Source organism: Apis florea, unplaced genomic scaffold (genome assembly GCF_048593485.1).
Source record: "Apis florea isolate Af1SG1 unplaced genomic scaffold, ASM4859348v1 contig_3811_pilon, whole genome shotgun sequence".
NCBI classification, from domain to species: Eukaryota; Metazoa; Arthropoda; class Insecta; order Hymenoptera; family Apidae; genus Apis; species Apis florea.
In genome coordinates, this window is record NW_028256868.1 from 365959 (window position 1) to 387926 (window position 21968).

Sequence of the window (21968 nt, forward strand, 5' to 3'; positions counted from 1 at the left end):
CTGAAAGTATTTGGTACTTTTACCATAGCTAATTGATCTTCAGAATATTCAACTTGAGCAGTAGCTAAATTAATAAGAGCTCTTTCCACTGGATCTTTTTCTTCTCGAAAGATTAAAACATATGGTCGTCGCACAGCCTAATAAATGACAATATTTTTAATAATAATTAATTTTAGAAATAAACAAATATATGATTTATTTAAAATTTGCATACCACCCAACGTTTCTTCCAACCATTAGTCTTGTGCTCGAGAACATTCAAATATCCTTTCCTAGCAATAACTGGACTGATACGTATTTCTTCGACTTCTGGAACGTAGAGAACTAAATTCTCCTTTGATGGAGAAGATGAACCCAATGGAGCCGGTGCAATAGTACATGATTGGCTAGCAGATTCACTGGCTAATATACTTTCCTGCAGTTCCTGCAGTCTAGCTCTTTCCGGTGAACTTAACCTAAGGATGCACGACTTAGACTTGCTCCATACTATAATACCAGCGGCCTGCAAGTAACACTCCAGCATCACCTTGACCGTGTGTCCAATTGTACTGGCGGTTGTCTTAGACTCGAAAGTTTCGAGTCGTCGTTTATCAATATGTTTCAAAATGGACAAAAAGCGATTCTTAAAAGCTGATTGCGCTAGAAGCGCGACTTTCACTCAGCAAAGCTACTCCGAACTTGCGACAAATGATTATTGATCACTCTCAAAAGCGAACGTGAATTAAATTTTGATTTTGAAGACAAATTGAGAATTTATTAAAATTCATATATAAAAGATCAAAATCGCCTTTCAAGTTGAATTGAATCCTCGCTATCTTCACTCTTTATTTTTAAGATATATCTCGAATTTTTTTTTTATGTTAAATTACTAATATTTAATTTTTAATTTAGCATTTTTAATTCACTAGCATTAAATTTTACGTTATACAACTCGATTATAATGTGAATGAAGAAAGAGAGTATCATTTTTTTTTAAATTTCGAAAAATAAATATCTATTTTTGCCATCAAGGTACGATGATGCGACGAAGCGTGGACAACCGCTACTAGCAGGAGCACTCAGGCATGCGGGGAGGGTTACCTGCTCTAAGTAATCACTAGCTCTCTCGTATACTGACTCTTGAGACGAAGATGATATCACCGAAGACATCATGGATGTCGACATATCAGCCATATCTTCTCCAGGTGAAACATCGGACAATAGAATGGGTTCTTTATTTGGAATTCGACCTTGAATAAGTTTGATACATTTCAAGGCTAATTCTTTTTCTCTTTCGGACATCTCCCAAGGTTCATAAATGTCTTTACTTGTTGAACGCTTCAATTTCACCGGACTAGCATGCGTTTCGTTTGTTGCCTTCGCCATCATATTACAAACGTCCTGGATATAATAAATAAAATTTCGTTTGTTTGATCTTTAACATTTTCTTAAACAATTATTTAATAAAAATTAAGATTGAAAGAATCATAAAACAGTTTTACCTTTTCACTTTTGGTGAAATCATGTGATATTTTATTGCAGAATGATACTTTGTCAATACCAAGTTTTTCTCGTAATAGTAATGTATGTCTTACTTTCCCCACTTCTTCTAATCTCGTCAATTTTTCTAATTCCCATTGATGATCGAATATTAAACTATCTCCTCGAGGTCTCCATCCATGAAGATTTTCTTCTCCTCTAACATATGTAGAACTGGTATCTAATACACGACGTTGTCGCCTCTGAACACCTAAAAAATAATTGCAAAAGTGGGGTAGGTACTGAATGAAAGAAAATGTTAGAAAAAAAATGAATGTTTCATTTCGGTCGATTTTGAAAATTTTCTTTTTTCTTTTCAAAAATTTAAATTTAAAAATAATAAAGAAAACTGCCAATTTGTTAATATGATATAATAGTCATTGCGAGTATCATAATTAATGATTAAGTAATTATGTACTATAGCAATTTTTAAAATGAAATATTTTCAAAAATGCGACTATTATATCAGAAGGAGGGAAGGGTTCAAGAGGGGTCTACGCTAAGGGTAGCAAGACAAACCTGGGCTACCTGCTTCCGAAGAACGACGCAGGACCAACTCGTAAACACCACTGAGCCTATTCGCTTCCTGATTGCGATAACTTCCGCTGAACAGATGTTTTAGAGAACGTGGTCCTACTCTAGCGTCTCTGCCATAAATAATCATGCTTAAGTCTTTTGTGATGATTGCCGGCCTTCCACAATTTTCCAACTATAAGAAATCATAATAGTAATAAATTAGAGAATAAATCCTTTAAGTTATATACAATTAAAAGGTAAACATACCTCGAGATATGCAGAAATGGTCATAAAGATTTGTTCTCCATATGCTGTGACTCTATTTAATAAGGCTGAATTATGAAGAGAACTATCCCATGCTGCTTCAAATCTGAACATGCATCTATCATCACCGGGTACTTCTAAATATTCACCAGGAAATAGACCTAATGAGAGTACCGACGAATCATTGTCTTCTTCTTCTGGTTCTGGAGTGTTTCTAATACGCCCTACAACCAACTCTCTAACATCTTTCCATCGCAATTCAGAAGCTGGTTCGTGAACAATAGTAATTCGAATACGACGTTGAATTCCTTGATGCAGCAAAAATAATCCACGGCATGGTAGATCATCACTATGGTCGACCACGGAGGGCACGTATTCACCATTTGGCGCTAATTCGCAAATCTCGAACCAAACTAATACATCGTATTTCGCATGTACATGTGATGTACTGGGAGATGGTAAAACGCTACCAAATTTCGGTGAACGTACAGGTTGGCTGATTGGTATAGATGGTGGAAGCATTCTCTTGGGTGGTTGTCTTACACTATAAAATAAGTTTATTTTGTTAGTTTACGTATGAAATAAAAGTGATAATAATTTGAAATTAATATATATATTTAATAAGATTTGTTTTATACTTACTATTCAAGTTTGGCATCTTTATGCAAAGGATGTTGTTGATAATGTCCAAAAACTTCGAAGACAATCGGCTGAGTTTTTAAATATTCCAAAAATGACTTTGTTACCGTAACCGTAATCTAAATGATAAATATTAAAAGGAAAATAGATATAATATAATTAAAATATCTTATATTAAATATTTTTCAATTTAAATTTAACTTACATTTTGTACATGATAAAATCCAGGAGAATTACCCTTTCCTGTATTTTTAACCGGTTCCGTTGAAAATGCTTCATCATGTCGATGCAAGAAACTATATATAAAATATTATATTATATATCAATTATCTATCATGAATTTACTTAAAATATCTTTATTAATATATTATAAAATTAAACATACTTAAATTGACAAAAAATGTCAGCATATTCGGTAGAAATACCCATTGCTTGCAACACAGTAACCCTGAATGTGAATTCGGAACCGAGTTGTAAGTGATCTGGCAAATCTTCTTCTTTCATATCGCTGGAAACTGAACTGTCGCCTCTACCGCTGTCTGCATCACCAATATCATCCTCATCTTTAATTTCCTTTTGTTCGTTATGACCTTCTACAACACGTTCTTCATGCAACAAGATCTGTCGATTCTTCTCAAGAGTCTGAGTCAATAGGATGTTGCGTTTATTCTGCTTTTGATTATTGCCAAATAAGTCATCTTCGAAGGAAATTCTAGCTGATTGTCTGACACCACTTGAATATTCATTGTTTTCCTCTTCTAGAACAAGGATTCGTTACGAAAATCCTACGCCAGAATCTTTTTTTTTTTAAATTATAATATACATACTAAAAATGTTTTCCTGTCTTAATGATATAATATAAAAAATAAATAATTTTCTTCATCAAAGAAAATAAATTCGAGAATTAAATAAACTTGAGATAAGAATTAATAAGAAAAAAGATATACAGACACTGATTACGTACCAACAACAGCTTGCACAGTCACACGCAAGTAGCCTTTTACATCTCCTTTTTCGTTTACTATTGCAACTTTATGAATTAGTGGTACAGGATACATAAGATTGCTTAGATATATAAAGGACCTATGGCGATAAACAGTAATTTTATTAATTTTTTAATCTGATTTTAAAAATAAAATGAAATCTAATTGATATTTCTTTTTATAAAAAAAAAAAGATCCACAAAGATATAAAGATATTTTCATTAATTAAATAAGATTTTTTTCTCAAAGAATTATTAAAATATAATTTTTCGTAATAATTTTTTTCCAAAATAATAATAATAATTTTGAAAAACACGAACCTGCCAACCATTCGGAACCAAGGGAAACGATCGTAGAATGGATCACCTCCGGTTATGGATTCAATATTGAAATCTGGAGATGTTGGAGATAATTCTGCTTCATTGTGATACATTTCACGCATCAATTCCAGTTTTTGTCTATATAAAAATAAAAATATCGAATCCTCGTTGTTAATTCTTTCATTTATTTTTTAATTATAGATAAAGATATAATTGTCAAACATTGTCGAGAAGCACAGTGAAGGACACTCCGTACATAATTCTACACCGTATGAATGGTGTGCATTTGAATGTATTCGTATAAAAAACTTTTAAGATGTTTAAATAAAGGTACATATATGAGAATTTCTACATCTCATTTTTATTATATCATAAAAATGCAAATCTAATTAATATAAAAAATAACGTTGAAATATTAATAATAATATTTCATAAATTCCTAATGTACCTATATTTTCATAGAGTATCTAGATAAAAATATATGTTCAAATAGCTAAAATTTTTTATGTGATTTTGTCAAAATTATTCAACTATGATATTTTGTGTAATTTGTAGTGATATGTGCACAATGAAGTTATGAAGCGAAAATGTGAAAATATTTCAGCCGCGAGGAGCGCACGTGTTCAGCGAGACACAATTAAAACGTGTACAGGAGTTAAACCCTTCAATTAGATTTCTATTTTAATGTTTATTATTTTAATAAAAATCGTAATCAAAATTTTTCAATTAATATGTATTATACAAATTATATCTCTAATTTCAATTACTAATATGATAAAATTTAAATTAAAAGAACTAAATGAAACTTAACTAAAAGAAAAAAAAGGAGAAAAAACAATAGAAATAAAACTAAACTAAAAAAAAAAAATTATTCCATTTTAAAATTTTGCAAGATGGAAGGGTTAATTCCGTTTCATTCATTAATATTAAACAAACTAAACACGTTTGATCATGCAGTTTTTTAATCCATATTATGTTTTTGTTGAATCCAGCACAGTTGCAAAGCAGAATATATTTTGTTCAGTCAAAGAAAGGAAAAAGTCAAAGAAAATCAGAGAAGGGGGAAGAAAGAGAGAAATTGTTTAAATCAATAGATAGTGTACTGAGATAAAAGAGATCCGGTGATAAGACAAAATTAAGACCAACATTTTACAAATATCCGTATATAAAAGATTTGACAGTAATAGAGGATGGGCGAGAAGCGTGTGACGATAAAGAGGAAAGAGTCTCACGCGTTCGAGCACCAACCTCGAAGGCAAAAGATTTGCGAGTGAGAACTTCGGATTAGAGTAGGCTGTTAGACATTGGAAAATATCCTCTTTGGCCTCCGGAGTGCTGGAGCTCGAGTCCTCGTTGTACACGTGTCGCATCAACTCCAAGCGCTGTCTACAAGTTAACATGTATTATTTGCGCGAGTGTCCCTATGCGCTTTCATCCAAGCACACGTCTGATTAAAAGCGATGATATCTCGATCCGCAATTCCGCACCTTTATCGGTCTTCTAATCGACCATCTTTATTTTCCACATAACAAATATTTAAAATAGTTTGAACATACCTATATTCTGATTGCAAAATCGAGAATAAAGAAACCGATAAAGGAACTAACATTTTATTTTTAGCGCATTCAAATATTAGAAAAAAGAAAATGAGATTATGAAAACAATTATCATTTTTAGTACCTGGTGGTTTATTTAAAATAAAATGTGTAATTACAAACCTAAGTTTATCAAGTGTCCAATAATGTGTTGCGCCATTCTTTGTATCTTGAACCTCTACAGCAACTATAGTACGTGGGAACGGTCTTTCCTCTTCTTCCAAAACATCATCCACAGCAGGCAAAAGATCCGGTGGAAGTGGTGAATAAAGCGTATCCGTGAGTAAAGTAAACTGGAATTGTACCTATGAAGAATACATGACATATAAAATATAAATTAAAAAAATTTTTATTATCTGAAATAAATATAAGAATATATATGAAAAAAAAATAAGCAACGAAATGATAAATTATATATTAAATTATTGCAAAATGAATAACAATGAGACTTAAAAAAAATCAACGATGAATACATAATTTAAAAATTAAATCAACAAAAGATAAAGAAACAGAAGTAGAATACATAATATTATTTTCAAAATAATCTTTCTTTGATTTTTAGAACATCAAAAAGGCGGTACGCAAAAGTCCATCAAGTGTCAAATTTCAAAAAACAAAAATTTTGAAAATTTTAATGATTTAATTCAATATTATTGCTAATATTCGATTAAAGAATTTATTTCTTAATATTTTATAAATCCTTTTTTCACGGAATTGATTGAGTAAATGCTCGTAATTTCTTTTAAAAAAATAGATACGATGCAAAAGATAGATAAATAGATAAGATGCAAAATATGAATATTGATGATTCATGATCAAAGAAGAATCACATAAAAGGTGGATTTTCATTCATTCATGCATCAGAGAATGAATCACTAATGTACCTTCTTTTTGAGTTCGACAGAAATAGCGTTAGCTTCTTTGAGGAATATAGCGTTGCCCCAGAGATCATCTCGAAGACTTGTGAATTGATGATATTTCCACTTGCGAAAGGCCCAAGCGGCCAGCTGGAATTCTCTCTCGGTCCAGTTGCTCTCTGCGTCAAACAAGGGGTTGACTGAAATGCAAGCCATTACGAGGCAAAACAGTCAGAGAAGCCAAGCATTTCGTGGATATCGGTTCCTTCGTTAAAAGAAACCACTGGCGTTCTGTCCACGATCAGATGATACACCATTTCTATTTTATTTTGCAATAAGCGATTTTTCTAAAAACATATTTCGAAATTGTAAACAATTCGATCTTTTTCAAGAAAAAGGAAAAAAATAAAAATTTTAAAAACGATAAAATTAAAAAAAATATAGTGATATTAATCGGTTAACTACATGCGTGCATCGCAAGTTAATAAGTTAAAATAAAATAGAATAATGAATGTACATTCAGAAAATATATTATATTAAATAATAATTCGTTACATACCATCATCTGATCGTCTCATACAGATCCGTACAATGATAGAATTTGTAATGGAATGAAGCTGAAATTATGATGGGAATCTGTGTTCCCTTTAATCGGATTTGTCTAAAAAAGTTTAGGATATAAGATTTAGATGAACCCATTACAAATTCAAATTTTTTAACGAAAGATTTATAATTATCTATAATCGTAATTCATTCATACATTTATGAGAAATGAGAATTATGAGAAATGTTCAGTTAAAGATCATTATAACTTGAAATTATAACATTTCAAACCACAATCCTTATTTTATGTAATTATATTGTTACATTAGTTTTAATAATCATAAGAAAATAGAAGAAAGAAAAATATATATCATAATTTTAAAAATCATAATTTTATCATAATTTTAAAAATCATTCAATATATCTACTTACCGAAAATATCCTCTTCAATATTATTGAAATCTTCAGGTGTATAACTGCTGTACATGGACATTGTCATGCTTTGTTCCTCCACTTGTCTTTGTAGTGCATCTATTCGAGCTTCGTAACTCTATGTAAAAATTAAAATACAAATACTTATATAGAATATCTGCTAATTTATAGAATATTAATAGTTATACTTACTTTTCTTTGTTCTTCAAACAATTGATCTGCTTCTTCCTTTTCTTTACGGAATTGTTCTTCCAGAACTAATAGTCTTTTCTCCATTTCAGCCTTTAAATCGATTCCTTGTTTTTCTAACAATTCGATCTGTGCAAAGTTCCAGTCAACTGTCTCTCCATTTCCAGGAGTTTCAACGGGAGATCCTTTTTCTCTTCGTTCGCGAACTATAAAAACAATAAAATATTTATTTTATTAAAGTTAGTAAAAATTATTATAAAGTATTGAGACCAATATTTGCCCATCTGTGAATGCTACAGAATATCAAATATGAATATCAATACACGAATGCTATTGAGTGAAAAAGATTAAAATATTTTAATCTACATACCTTGATCAGGATGATTGAATCTGAACACATGATTCTTTCCTAAAATAACACGAGATCCAGTTTTCAAAATAACCGGCTCAGTGACTTCGCGTCCATTTACATAAATTAAAGCCCCTTTTTTGGGCATTAAGGTAATAATACTCTCATGATTCTCGAAAACGCAGTGTTCACTTAATATATGAGGACCACACAGCTGAATATCTTGTGGTATGTTAGCTTCGGCACTACCGATACGCGTAAAGCCATCCTTGATGTAATAAATCAAACATTCAGACATCATAGGATCCTCGTTTAGATTCACCAAATGAGGGGTCTTTTTTGGAGAGAACACACCAACAGTAACACCATCTTCTTTCACAGCAACTCCCATTTCAGCGAACACTGCTTCACGTTGCAAACGAATCAGCTCGGTTCGTTTCAACTTCTCTTCCCATGTTTCATTCAGTTCTAATAAGGAGAAAATAGATATTTTCGTTTTCAATTCTTATTATTTCTTTTAATGAAAAAAGAAAGTGATATCTTCTTTACCAGCTATAAGTTTTTCCGAAGCTTGCAACTGATCTACTGCTTCTTCAGCGATAGTCGATGTGGTGTGAGACGGGATTCTAGGTCGAGTTTCCTTCGCATCGTCCTCACGTTTGACTACTCGAACAATTTCGTCTCCTGTGAAGAGCACAGAATTGCATAAGAAATTAGGAATATGATAATAAAAATCAAAATGACGAATCAGCCAGAAACGTAACACGCGTCTCGGAAACATCAAAAGCCATAACTAAAGCAGTGGCATTAAGTGAAAGAGAAAATTTTTTAAGAATGTTTCACGGCGAAAAATATTCCTTAGAGAAAAAAGGAAGTAGAACATGTAATTTAGATTCTTTCCTTCATAAATAAAAGCTGTTGTTAATATCGCATAGCAATCAAGCCACATTTAAAAAATACAAAATTGTTATAAATCTTGTTCTCTCTCTTAAATATCAGGATTTAATTTCACAAAGACGTTGAAAAATCCGTTTTCTCATCCATCTTTTGATGAACATATAAAATGAAGATCCATTTTGAAAAAAATTAGAGATGGAATTTAATATAAAATTTCTAATAATAAAATTGAATATTCTTTCTACAAATATTTTCTACACGTGAAAAATATTTTTACAATATATGTATAAACGAAAATCTATATATTTATACAAATCAAGCGCAGCACTCAGTCAAATATTATTATTTAATTTTTGTGATATTATTAAACTTGTTCGATATGTTTAATAAACGGTGCTCGTGTCACTGCGTCCGAGATGCGTACAAGTTGTCCATTGTCGAGTGCCATGCAATTTCTTTCGGCTAATTCGGAAATAAAGTGATGGATCTAAGTGGATAATAAGCGAGGCAGATAACACATGTTTTACTGAAGAGGAATTTTGACAATGAAAACTATAAAGTCTAAGTTCGTATGTGGACGCTCGACGCAGAATAAATATATATATATATATATATTTTTTAATTATTTCGAAACACTAATAAGATTTTTCTAAATATATGATGATAATAAATCGATTTTGATCAAATTATTCAATTAATTATTTTTTAAAAGATTTTTTTCTTATAATTTTATCTTAAGAAAAATAATAATAATTTTTGAACAAATTTCCAATCAAAATCGATTTTTTTCTAATTCTGAATAATTCGTTTTTTCTATAATCTAAAATGATAATAATATAATAAACAATTAATTATAACAAAGTATTGTTTGCTGCATATTAAAAGGTAAAAATATCTACTAATGACTCGATTATATTTTGTTAATGTTGGATTTTAAAAGATGTTCTTATCGTATCTCGATATATCCTTTCTCTTCAATTCATTTTTTTTTTTTTTTTCTTTTAATTCTTTCTTGAGAAACATTGCGTTTGATTCTAAAAGCCGCTAATTATGCCGCCTACAAGAGACAAAAAACAATGAATAATTATTAGGCGCTGGTTATCACAGGGTTAAATACATATGTCAAAGGAAAAAATAGAATGCGTTTCGCGAAGCAAATGTAAAAAGAGAATTTTGTCGGAAATCGATAAAAACACAGAGAGATAGATATAGATAGATAGATGACACGCATTATGCACTTGGCCGTGAATTAAGCGGACGTTCAAAGAATAGGCGTAGAAGAGTGATCGATTGTCTGGCTTTTATAAGACTTTTCGCTGTGTGGATTGTCGGTAATTTTACTTACTAGATTCTTTCTTTTCATATGTGACTTTACCATCTGGCCCTACGTCAAGCACAGGGGAAACAAAGAAAAAAAATATACTATGTAAATAGTGGCTTTTCTACCGCGCACTACTTTTTTTACAATTTGCTTTTTCCTTTCTATTCTCTTTTGTTTCTTTCTATTTTTTCTTTTAAATTTCATCATTATTTCTCCATTATTTTTCCTATATTAGGGTAATATGTCTTTCTTCTTTCATATAAATAATTTTGCTAAAATATTTACAATATAGGAAATATATATTTACAGGAATATATATTTAATATATACATATATATTTATAGGAAAGAATTATTCCTATGATTATTGTATAATATTTTATTAAATTGTAGATTTTTCTTTTCTTTTCTTTTTTTTTTATACAGAAAAAAGTTAATGATCCATTAAAAAGAATATAATAACTATTTTTATAATTTATATTAATCATTATTTAATTAGTAATTAAAGTAATTAGTACATAATTAATATTATTATTTATTTATTTTCTTTTTAATAAATTGTCTACTTTTTATAAAAATATCAATATAAAATATATAATATCTTTATTATAGAAATGTCAGAAAATATAAAAAAATGTGAACAACCTTTAAATTATTAAACCTTCAATTTGATTATTAATAATTTTTTTTGTATATGTCTATCATAGAATATTATACATATACATATATATATATACGAGACATTCTTTTTTCTTACATATATATATATATATATAAATATATGTAGGAAAAAAGTATGTCATTCTCTGATACTTAACTTTTATTATATTTATATTTAAGGGAAAAATTGGCTCACCTTCTTGCACATCAATACCCTCTTGTTTCAGCAATTCTCGCAGCTTCTGAATCTCTTCTTTAAGTTCCCTGATAAGTTTTGCGTTTGCGTCTTCATTAACAACAGCCTTGCAAACTATTTGTTTCGCTCTGTCTGCGTATCTGTAGTTTATCAAAATAATAATAATAAGTAGAATTAATATAGAAATAAATATAAAAGTAATAAAAATAGTTATAAATATAATTTTTTATAAAAATTTATTTATAAAGAAAATGAATTTATTCATATTCACGAAAGTTTTAAAAAACGATATTTTTTAAAAAACTTTACATTATAAACAATTTTATTTCACTTGAATATATTATTGTAACAATTTTTAATAGCTTAATAAAAATAAAAAATTAAAAGAGTAATTAATAATTATACCGTAAAGTAGAAAGAGTTTCATCGTAATTGATGTCTGCTGGACTCACTGCCGCAATCATCGCTGTTTTAGAATTACCTCCTAGATTCTCCCTCAATAGCCACGTTAGAACAGAATCTCTATAAGGGATAAAATCAGCCTTCTTTTTCTTTTTAGTCGCCTAGAAGGATAAAAAATTAATACTTTATAATTTATTGTTTTTTTTATAAAAAGAAATGTAAATAATTAATATTCACTATATTTAAAAATATAAATAAGTAATAAATATTATGTAATTATTACTATTAATTTAATATCTAAATGAGATAAAATCGATCATGGATATGTAAACTTACCGCCTATAAATCCATAGTAAAAGTAATTGAATAAACAGAAGATGAATTTCGTTAATGTTAAATTTTTAAAATATCTAAACAACTTTGAAAGAATAAAATCGTACAATTTTCATATGATATTTTCATTACTCAACATGAACACAATATTTATTAGTCACGCAAATGTTTCATATAATGCTCACCACTCTTTCCCCCTTCTCCCATTTTTAGAATATATTTTAATTAATAATTTATATTTTAATATAAATTAATATAAATATAAATCTTATAGAGAAAGTTATAGAGAAAAAAATATACAGTATAAAAAAATAGATATAGATTATAAAATATAGAAGATAAAAATATATGCTTACAATTTCAGCTAGAGCACTGATGACTTTTCCAAGGGTTGTTAAACTTTTGTTAATATTGGCACCTTCTTTTAATCTTGTACCTTTTGCACCAGTAGAATCAGCCCTTTCGGAACCTGCTAAATCGACGAGCGAAATTTTGCTAACTTTTTCTGTCACTAATCCAGTCGCAGAGTCTTGTTTTTGTTGTGTAAAAAATATCGTAAATACAGCGTGAGATCTGCTAGACGTTTCATTCATATTTGTAGCTGCTACCGTTCTGAAACAAAAAAAAAAAAATAAAATAAAATAAAATAAAATTAGAAAATAATTGTAATATATTATATTCATTAAAATTATAAGATATTAATTTTAATGACTAAGTATTAATTTTATTACATTTATATACGTACCTTGCTTTGTTGCCTTCATCGATAAGATCATGAATGTCTTGATAGGACATCACCGCCAATTTCGACAAGTCCTCAACATACGGTCCAAGTAGAGGGTGTTCTCTTACCCGAAGATTTCCTTTGTTCTTAGGATTCAAGAGATCCCGTACCCTTTCGCAGTATATTTCCATATAACTGACTTCTACTGAATATTTCAGGCACTCATTTGAATTGCGACTGATTTTTCTAAAAAGATCCTTGCAAATTTGAGGTATTATTCCTTCTTGACCCTCTTCTTGTTTGCCCATCATAGTATACGATTTACCTGCACCAGTTTGTCCGTATGCGAATATACAGACATTGTAACCTGTGTGCAAATAAGATTATTTCAAATTAAAAATGAAATTCTTTTTCGTTCAAAAATTAAATATTCTTATTTATTTATTTATATAAATATTTAAATTTACTAAGATTTCATGTATTTTTGAATCATACATACTTTTGAGTATTGCAAAATAATAATATAATAAAATTTTTATTTCAATTATTATTTCCTAAATCAAATAGAAAAATTATGAAATAATATGTTCAATCCTTTGTACGATAACATATATTCATATTTCGTAAATATGTGTCAAGTATGTGTGAGAATTCGAACAACTAATTCCTATCTCGATGGCATGTAAACATATGTGTCAGTTCCTAGACATAAATTCCGCGGTATGCGACAATTTGGGTATATAATGTCTAAAGTATTTGAGAAATTCTTGATCAATCTCCATAGATGATCAGAAATCTTCCATACTTACCTTCGAAGGCATGTTCCAACATTTCTTCACCGATATCCTTATAGACCATAAGTTGTGAAGAATAATTTACGTCATTTGGCTGTAATTGAGAAAATAGTCCATTCATATTATGTTTTCTTACTATTAATTTTAACTCTATTAAAAATTAAACTGATATCATTTGAAACAGTAATAATTGTTTTCAAAAATGATAGTTAATTATTGATGAGTAATATTAATTAATGTATTATTTGTTTAATTAATATTATATAATTAATATTTGTGTAAATACATATATATAAATAATTAGACAGAAATATAAATTAAATTTGTTTTTAAAGCGATTTCTAATCTTATTGATTACTAATTTTAACTAAGTGTAAGAAACTTATCAAATAATCGATTTTGTTAATTGTGAACTGTATTCATAACATATTTTTTCTTAAAGCAAAGATAAAACAAATGGTAATATAAGTAGTTGATTTTTTTATCGATATTCAATAAAAGAATATTGCCCGATAAAAGGTACTTACATCCATGGAAAAATAGGAATAATCGTAATTGAAGCTCTTGACCGAATCTTTGCTGCCCGGTGGTGCTTTGGGGTTCAATATCGCTATAACACGTAAAACAGGAAATTGGTAATGCAAAAATAAGTTATAATATTCGTTCTTCTTTTATTTTCAAGTCCTTAAGTTATATAAAATAATGTCAATAGATTTTATTCTTAATCAATATCTACAAAAAATAATAGTAAAAAATTTCAATGTAAAAATTGACAAAAAATAAAATTATTCCTTAGAATTTTCTAAATTTTGCAAAAATTATTATATTGATGAATTGATACGATGTCAACGCACTTGAAGAATTTATTATATTATTTATATATTAAATTTTTTTCAATCTATTTACATTTTAAACTTAAAAAACTAAAATTCCTCAATTTCAATTTGTGAACAATTCAATCGAATTTATATGAAAAATTGTATCGAATATCGAATAGAAAAGTTTCACAATTGAGAATTAAGAATTTTCGCCTCACTATTTCTGCCGAATCAATTTTCTGACAAATATGTAAGTATTATAAATTTCAAACATATATAAGAAATTTACATTAAATGTGCACAATTACGATGACAATTGGACAACGAATCAAATAACGAATGAATAAGTACAAGTTTATTTTATCGAATATAATATATATTAATAATTCTTGTTATAATAGAAAAAAAAAAGAAAAAATCAAAAATAATAATCAGGGTATGATATCAAAATCGAGAAAAGAAACAGAATTTGAGTGAACATCGACGTAAAAAGATAACAATAGACAAGGATTTATTATACTTACAAGTAGTGCTGCCGGACATTTCGATGATGCATTGTGCCTCGCGGGAGATTTCTCGATTATTGAAGGGTCGTACCCTCACCGCCACCTTTACCGACGACATTTTCTTTACGTTTTTAATTCAGCGTCGGGTCACGACGGCGGCGGTGCTGGCGATTAACTTTTTCCTCGTTTCTTTCTGTGGAAATATAAAGAAACATCGTTAGCGAGACTGGCAACGCGGAAGGAGAATAACACGAGAGTAGATTCCATTCACTAGTAGCCGCATGCTTGTTGATTAATTGTAACGAAATAATATTATTCGATAATACACCATTAAACAGAACAAATGATTAAAGAAGAATGAAATGATAGAATTATAACAAAAAGAAAGAAAGATTCTCTTGAACAATAAGATTATAATTTATATAAATTCTAGGAATATAGTCTGTGAAAAGATAATAGTAAAAGTTATAACTATAAAAGTTACAATAGTAAAAGTTATAATAAAGTTATAAGTTTAATTTCATTTATTCTTACGAGAAATTAAAATTATTTTCATTAAAATTCTTCATACTTTTTCAATCAATTATTGATTGATAATAATTATTGATTGAAATTATTTCAGAAAGAGAATAATTATATAACATAAATTAATTTTATAGCATAAAAGAATTTATATTAAACTTAAAAATAAAAATTTTGCTTCTCAAATCATTCAAGTTTATCTAATCAAATATTTTATGATACTAATCAATTTTCTAATAAAAATTGATGAAAATCGAATAACTATATAACTTTTATTTTAAAATTTGTTTTTAAACCAAAATGTTTTCTGCTTAAAATATAAAATAAACTAATCTATTTACAAGAATTTTTAATCTATTTACAATCATAAAATATATATTCTCATATATAATCAAGGATATACTGTAAATGTTTTTAATGTACTGTTAAAAAATTGTTTTAATTTTATTTTATTATTTAGTTTCAATAAATATATTTTGAATATTTTACATATATTAATAATTTTTTATTTTCTCTAAGAATTAATCTTTTAATAGTAATAAAATAACTAATAAAATTCATTTAATCTATTTTTTTATTTAATTATTCATAAGTTTATAATATATAAAAGTGTAAATAGTAAAAGTTTCTTTCAAAAGGATTCTTCAATAATATTTTAAAGATGGATTTCGATGGAAATTTTTCTGCTATTATCTCATGCGAAGAATAAATGAAAGTGACATTTCAATCGAAAAAAAAGTCATCAATTTGAAACAATTCTATTTAAAATTAGATTATGTCAATGATTGCAAAAGTAACAGTTTTTATAAAAAAAAAAATTACATTTCTGTAAATGAGTTCATCAAAACAAATTCGTGTTTAGATTATAAAAATATCAATTAAAAATAAAAGAAAAAAAACTATAAATTTTCATTATCAATTTTTAATTTTAACCTAAAAATTAAAAAGATTCAATTCAAAAATTTTATAGTTAAATTTTAAATTTTAAGAGATTTTAAAAACAAAGTCAAAGTCATGATACATTTTGACTTTAATAATTATTTCAAATAGTCATGATACAATAGTTTGAATTTAAAATATTTAAATGAAATAGCTATTTCGCTGTACATGAAAAATGATAATATAAGAAAACAAATTATTAAGAATAAACATTATAATTTAATGGATAAAATATCTAATAATATCTAATAATATTCTTAATATAAGAATAAAAATATCATTTTTATCGATATCAATCACGGTCAAACATTGAAAAGACTGTAATTATCGTCTGACTACCCATTGACACAAATCACTTGAAATGTCTCTATAAGCATTGCACTGATTCACTTGATTTTACAATCTACGGTTTAAGTCGTTGTAATTCTTAATTTTTCTTATATGTATATATTTTTTTTAGAATTCAATTTTTTGTTTTCTAATATGTATAACGAATTTAATTATTTGATTAGAAATTAAAAAAAATATAAATTTTTGTAAAAATTATGAATAGGTTATATATTTGACTTTATGAATACTAATGCATAATATCACGAATATATATTTAATTTTTTAATAATTCAAAAGATACAATGAATATTATGAATAAATATTACTGAATGTATGAAATCAGCTTTCATAATTAATTAATTAAAATATACAATTATTATTACTTAGAATTAATATTATTAAATATAAAATATTAATTTTGTATATACTATTTTTATTCTTATATGTATTTATTGAAAATTCAAATTATTTGAATAAATAATAATTGTTTTGAATAATATATAAAAGTATCTAAAAATCATCTATTGAAAATTCTGAATATTCTTTTTTGCTGTAGCATGTAATAAGCCAGAATTCTTTGTTAAAAAAATATTAATACTATTAATATTAATACTATATGAAAAATAAAGATATTTATATATTTTAAATTGCATATTTTAAAAACATAATTTCGATACAATTATAATATTCTTTACGTTTCTAAAAATTACTGAAAAGTAGCAACGAGAAAATTTCAACTTTGTTTGTGTAGTGAAACGCAATAATCAGCAGGTTAGTAATTAATATTAAACTTCTTTACTCAATTATCGATTGACGTTAAATGACGAAAATAGATCTAAATCTATATTACTATTAAACTAAATTTAGATTAAACATTAATAAACAAAAGAATCAAAAATAAAGAAAATAATTTTAAATTAACATTAAATAATAAATTTAAGTAATAATTAATTAATTAATTTAAAATTAGTAATTGATTAATTCCATTTCTGGCATTATAAATCATTATTTGTGTTTCAATTTTCAGATTATACGTATCTTATACACATATATTATTAAAAAATTTATTATAATATATTATCGAAAAATCTTTTTCTCATATAGCTATTTGATTTACAATTTTATTACGCGGAAGTTGAAAAAAAAGAATTGAAAATATTGAAAAAAATATAGGCATTAACATCAGAAATAGAGTACATAATGCAATTTCAGGAAAATGTACACTACTAAAACCATATTCCTGAGATGAACGTAAAAACATAGTCACCGTGCAATCAATAACACGGAGTTCATGTTATACAGCAACTCTATTCGAAATTTCAGTTTTCTATTAATTCCAATACTCGAATCTATTATAATTTGTTCATCTAAAATTGATTTGAATATGATTGACGTTATAATATCCATTTCGATCTCCAATTAGATTAACATCGTTCCCCACCCAACGTAACCTCAAATTTCGTAATAGAAGTGAAATGTTCGTAATAAAAGTAAATGAATCTTCCTCTTTTTGTTCCTACTTTTAACTAATTAAAATTGATGTCTCGATATTTATCGAATTATCATTTTAATATGATATCCATATATTTATCTAATACTTCAACATACATCGATTTCTACTACATTATAACTATCGATTTCTCAACTTTCCGTACTAGATTCGAGACCATAACAGCTATACACGCAATATTCATTTCACAGAAATTTAGATTTAAGCATATAAAATACATATATGCTATCTAAAATGTCGTCATATAATGATATTTGTGTAGCGAAAGTAATTTATTAACGAATATTTCTAATATATTCTGTGTACAAATAATTCTTAATGTATAAGTAAAAACTAATCATTGATTCAAAAACTCAGGACGTATATAAAAGAACATCCATTGCATATATATAAATTTTCACGATCGATCGTTGTGATGAAAACCTTTTTATAGTTCTTACCTTTAGTTTCCTGCTAGAAATAACCGTAAACTGTTGACTTTTTTTGAAATCTTCAAATGTTCACTGTTGATTTAGATAATTGGCAGAACGATGACAATCGCTAATAGCAGACGATATTTAATATGAAACTTTGAATCAGTGGAAACGATCAAGACACTCACGAGTCTCACGAATCGACGGTCACTATTACAACAGTTAGTGGATTGATTATATTTTGATGATCCTCGAAATTTTTAATGGATATATACGCGGACATTATAATGCATTCATCCACACGGTTGTATTGCTCACGGCTGAGCATGAACGCGCGCGCACCCATACACACATACACTCACTTTACTGTCGAACCACCCTGCTGCTCGAGAACGACTCACTGCGACACCTCCGGTCGGCGGTCGGTCGTCGAGTGACGAACAAATCCGAAGCGCTTGCGCACTTACCCCCATGGCGTCCATTAGCCGATGGCCGAGTTACCGCGTCGGCGCCATGTGTCGGTCACCTGATAATTACGATACCCCTACCATTGGGTGTCCTTTGAGCCCTTCGGCTTGCCCCGATTCTAATTTATTCCTTTTGGCTAACTTCTTTGAATCTTGCTCTTTTTTCCGGGGCAGTGGCTCGAATTTTAAGTCGTTCTATTTAATAAAATGACTTTTACAAGAAAAGTTTTAGAAACTTCCTAAAAAAAAAAACTCCAAATAGTAGTATTTTGTAGAAACAGACATACAATTTTATCCTCCTTTTCTTTTTTAACTCATATGCAAGTCATATGATTCAAATACTGCGATTTTCTTTGAATATAAAAAATAAATAAAAAAAAACTGAATAGTTGTGATGTTTATTTTTCGTACGTTTTTATAGTTTTCATAGTTGCAATGCAACTACAGAGTACAATTATATATTTTTTTTTAAATAAAATTATATTTTATTTTTATGAATAAATATTTTATATGATATTTTAAAGTTGTTGATAAATAAGTTATTTCGAATGTTATATAGAAACAATGAACATATAATGTTTATACATAAAATTATTCTGAATAATTACGTGAAGAAAATATATTGCTCATATTAATAAATTAATAAGAAAATTTGAAAAATTTGTCTCTAATTTTAATTAAAAATTATTATAGATAATTATGACAATAATAAAATCTAAAAAACACAATTTACTAATTTTTTAACTTTTTTCTTCTTTTTTTTTTTTTATAATAAGATTCATTTATCACTCATTTATCAAAATATCTCTGAACAATAAGAAATAATAATATGCTTTATCAAAAGACATTCGCACAATAATTCTAATTGAAATTATCAACTATAAAACTATAAAACAAATCAACATTCATTATTATAAATCATCTTCTATATTCTAAAAAGATTCTCATCAATGTTTATATAAGTTTTATCGATTTTTTTCTATTTGAATCACCAATGAATTGATATTTTTTATGATCTTGTATAAGAAGGAAGGATTGAAAATTTAGCTTTTTTATAGATGTGCGTGGAATATTTAGAATGCAACCAGAGACTTTGTTGACGTAAAATTACAATTCTCTTAACTGAACGCGATTTCTAAATTGGAAACAAGACCTTGTTAACGCAGTCTAAACTTGTAGTATCTAAGGATTAAAGAGATTCATTAAAATTAGTTTTTCTAATTTGCTTTTATCACTAAACCGCGTTCAGTTGTTAATTAATAATATTTGATTTGACTTTTATGATTAGAATAATATTTTTTTTTATCAAAATATAAGAATTTAATTCTTTTTTCTTTTTACATTTTTGAATAAAAAAAATTTTGAAAAATATATATTTTATAGATTAATCTTTGTTTTCATTTCTGTTTCATGAAATAATATTGTTTTCCTAAGCTATGTATGTATCGTAATATATAATTCAATAAGAAGAAATTTATAAAACATAACACTTTATAGACATAGTCATTAAATGACATTAAGAAAATGCTATCGATTATTTGCACAAGAGTGTTCTCAGGGGAATTTTTTACGCGACTTCGAGTTTATTTGAGTACTCTGAAATAAAAAATTATAGATAGGTTGTAAATTTAAAATGTGAATGAAGTTCTTTTGATATAAATATCTCATTTTATGAATAATTGGTATATCTTTAATTGATACTTCTATAATTTTTTGTACAATTAAATAATTTGATCGCTTACATTTTATCAAATAAAAGGATGACAAGCAATTCAAACTATTCAAAAAAAAAAATAAATAAATAAATAAATAAACTGAAAATATCAATTCAAAGCATAAAATATTTAATTATATTTATATCATAATCTTCTTAAATTTAATAGATAATTAAAATTGTAATATTCTTACAAAAAATACTTAAATTAAATATTTAAAAATACTATTTTTTGAAAGCATTTATTTTTAAATGTCTTCAAATTATATATTCTATTGTTATAATATATATATATATATATATATATATATATTAAAATTTAAAAAAACTAATAAATTATAAATTATAAATAAAATATTTGATTATTATTTAATTTAGAAAAAGAGACAATTATATTATTTTAACTTTATAATTAAAGTATACATATTAACTGTTAAAAATAAAACATAAGCTGAAATACAAATGTTATATATTCATCTCTTATTATAATTATTTATCTATTATCTAATATTATCTATTTATTTATATATACTACAGATAGAAATAGAGATTAATAAATTCTAAAAATCTATCGATATTTGAAATGAAATTTATTTTCAATAAATTCAATGCAATCGATATTATTTTATACTTGAATTACACTACTATCTACTTATCTTCTTTATTTGTATCAAAAATTTGATGTATTAAAATTATTTTCAAACATATAATCTTACAATAATGCAATATTATAATATGAAACATATTATACATAACATGAAAATAAAACGAAGGTTTTCGCCAAATGAGTTTTGCCATCAATGACATTATACTATATATATATATATAGTCAACCCCATATATATATATATATATATATATATATATGTAGCCAAACCCACGCTTTCATAAACTACATATCAAATTTCTGCTCGTTTGGCATTGAAATGATACTTGATATTATATAGGTTTTGCTTAAGAATTTTAAAGATCTTTCTAAGAACAATAGAATTAGAAAAAGAGTTTGTATTACATAAATCGAGTTCATTTCGAATCAAAGTTTATGTCTAATAAAAAATTGTATTGCAATTTATTTAATATAATAATAGATCTGCCTAATTTTTCATAATTTGTTGCCTGAAAAAAACAGAACTATTCATATTAATTATAATATCCCATTTGTGAATACTAGATAATTATGAATCTGAAAATTAATATCGAAATAAAAAGAAAAATAAG

General features: G+C 26.9%; 1 protein-coding gene across 14 annotated transcripts in view; it reads right to left on the minus strand.

Moving 5' to 3' along the window:
* Positions 1–21968, minus strand: part of unc-104 (kinesin family member unc-104) — a 28028-nt gene that overhangs the window by 2347 nt on the left and 3713 nt on the right. For 2 of the 14 annotated variants that reach the window (XM_086917064.1, XM_086917067.1), the window contains exons 1-27: positions 18597–19004; positions 14874–15048; positions 14059–14141; positions 13547–13625; positions 12759–13104; positions 12370–12625; positions 11684–11841; positions 11279–11418; positions 10448–10486; positions 8755–8889; positions 8227–8673; positions 7860–8062; positions 7668–7785; positions 6720–6892; positions 5959–6140; positions 5489–5626; positions 4241–4378; positions 3902–4020; positions 3323–3695; positions 3143–3233; positions 2941–3056; positions 2302–2842; positions 2038–2227; positions 1482–1729; positions 1118–1380; positions 215–455; positions 1–137 (exon numbers count right to left, since the gene is read on the minus strand). In XM_086917064.1, coding sequence (XP_086773190.1) covers positions 1–137; positions 215–455; positions 1118–1380; positions 1482–1729; positions 2038–2227; positions 2302–2842; positions 2941–3056; positions 3143–3233; positions 3323–3695; positions 3902–4020; positions 4241–4378; positions 5489–5626; positions 5959–6140; positions 6720–6892; positions 7668–7785; positions 7860–8062; positions 8227–8673; positions 8755–8889; positions 10448–10486; positions 11279–11418; positions 11684–11841; positions 12370–12625; positions 12759–13104; positions 13547–13625; positions 14059–14141; positions 14874–14973 — 5054 coding nt within the window. In that variant the 5' untranslated portion in view covers positions 14974–15048; positions 18597–19004. Of the gene's footprint in view, positions 138–214; positions 503–1080; positions 1381–1481; positions 1730–2037; positions 2228–2301; positions 2843–2940; positions 3057–3142; positions 3234–3322; positions 3696–3901; positions 4021–4240; positions 4379–5488; positions 5627–5958; positions 6141–6719; positions 6893–7667; positions 7786–7859; positions 8063–8226; positions 8674–8754; positions 8890–10447; positions 10487–11278; positions 11419–11683; positions 11842–12016; positions 12036–12369; positions 12626–12758; positions 13105–13546; positions 13626–14058; positions 14142–14873; positions 15049–18596; positions 19005–21968 lie in introns of those variants that run through there. The other 12 variants (XM_086917061.1, XM_086917063.1, XM_086917069.1 and 9 more) reach the window with 11 other exon arrangements.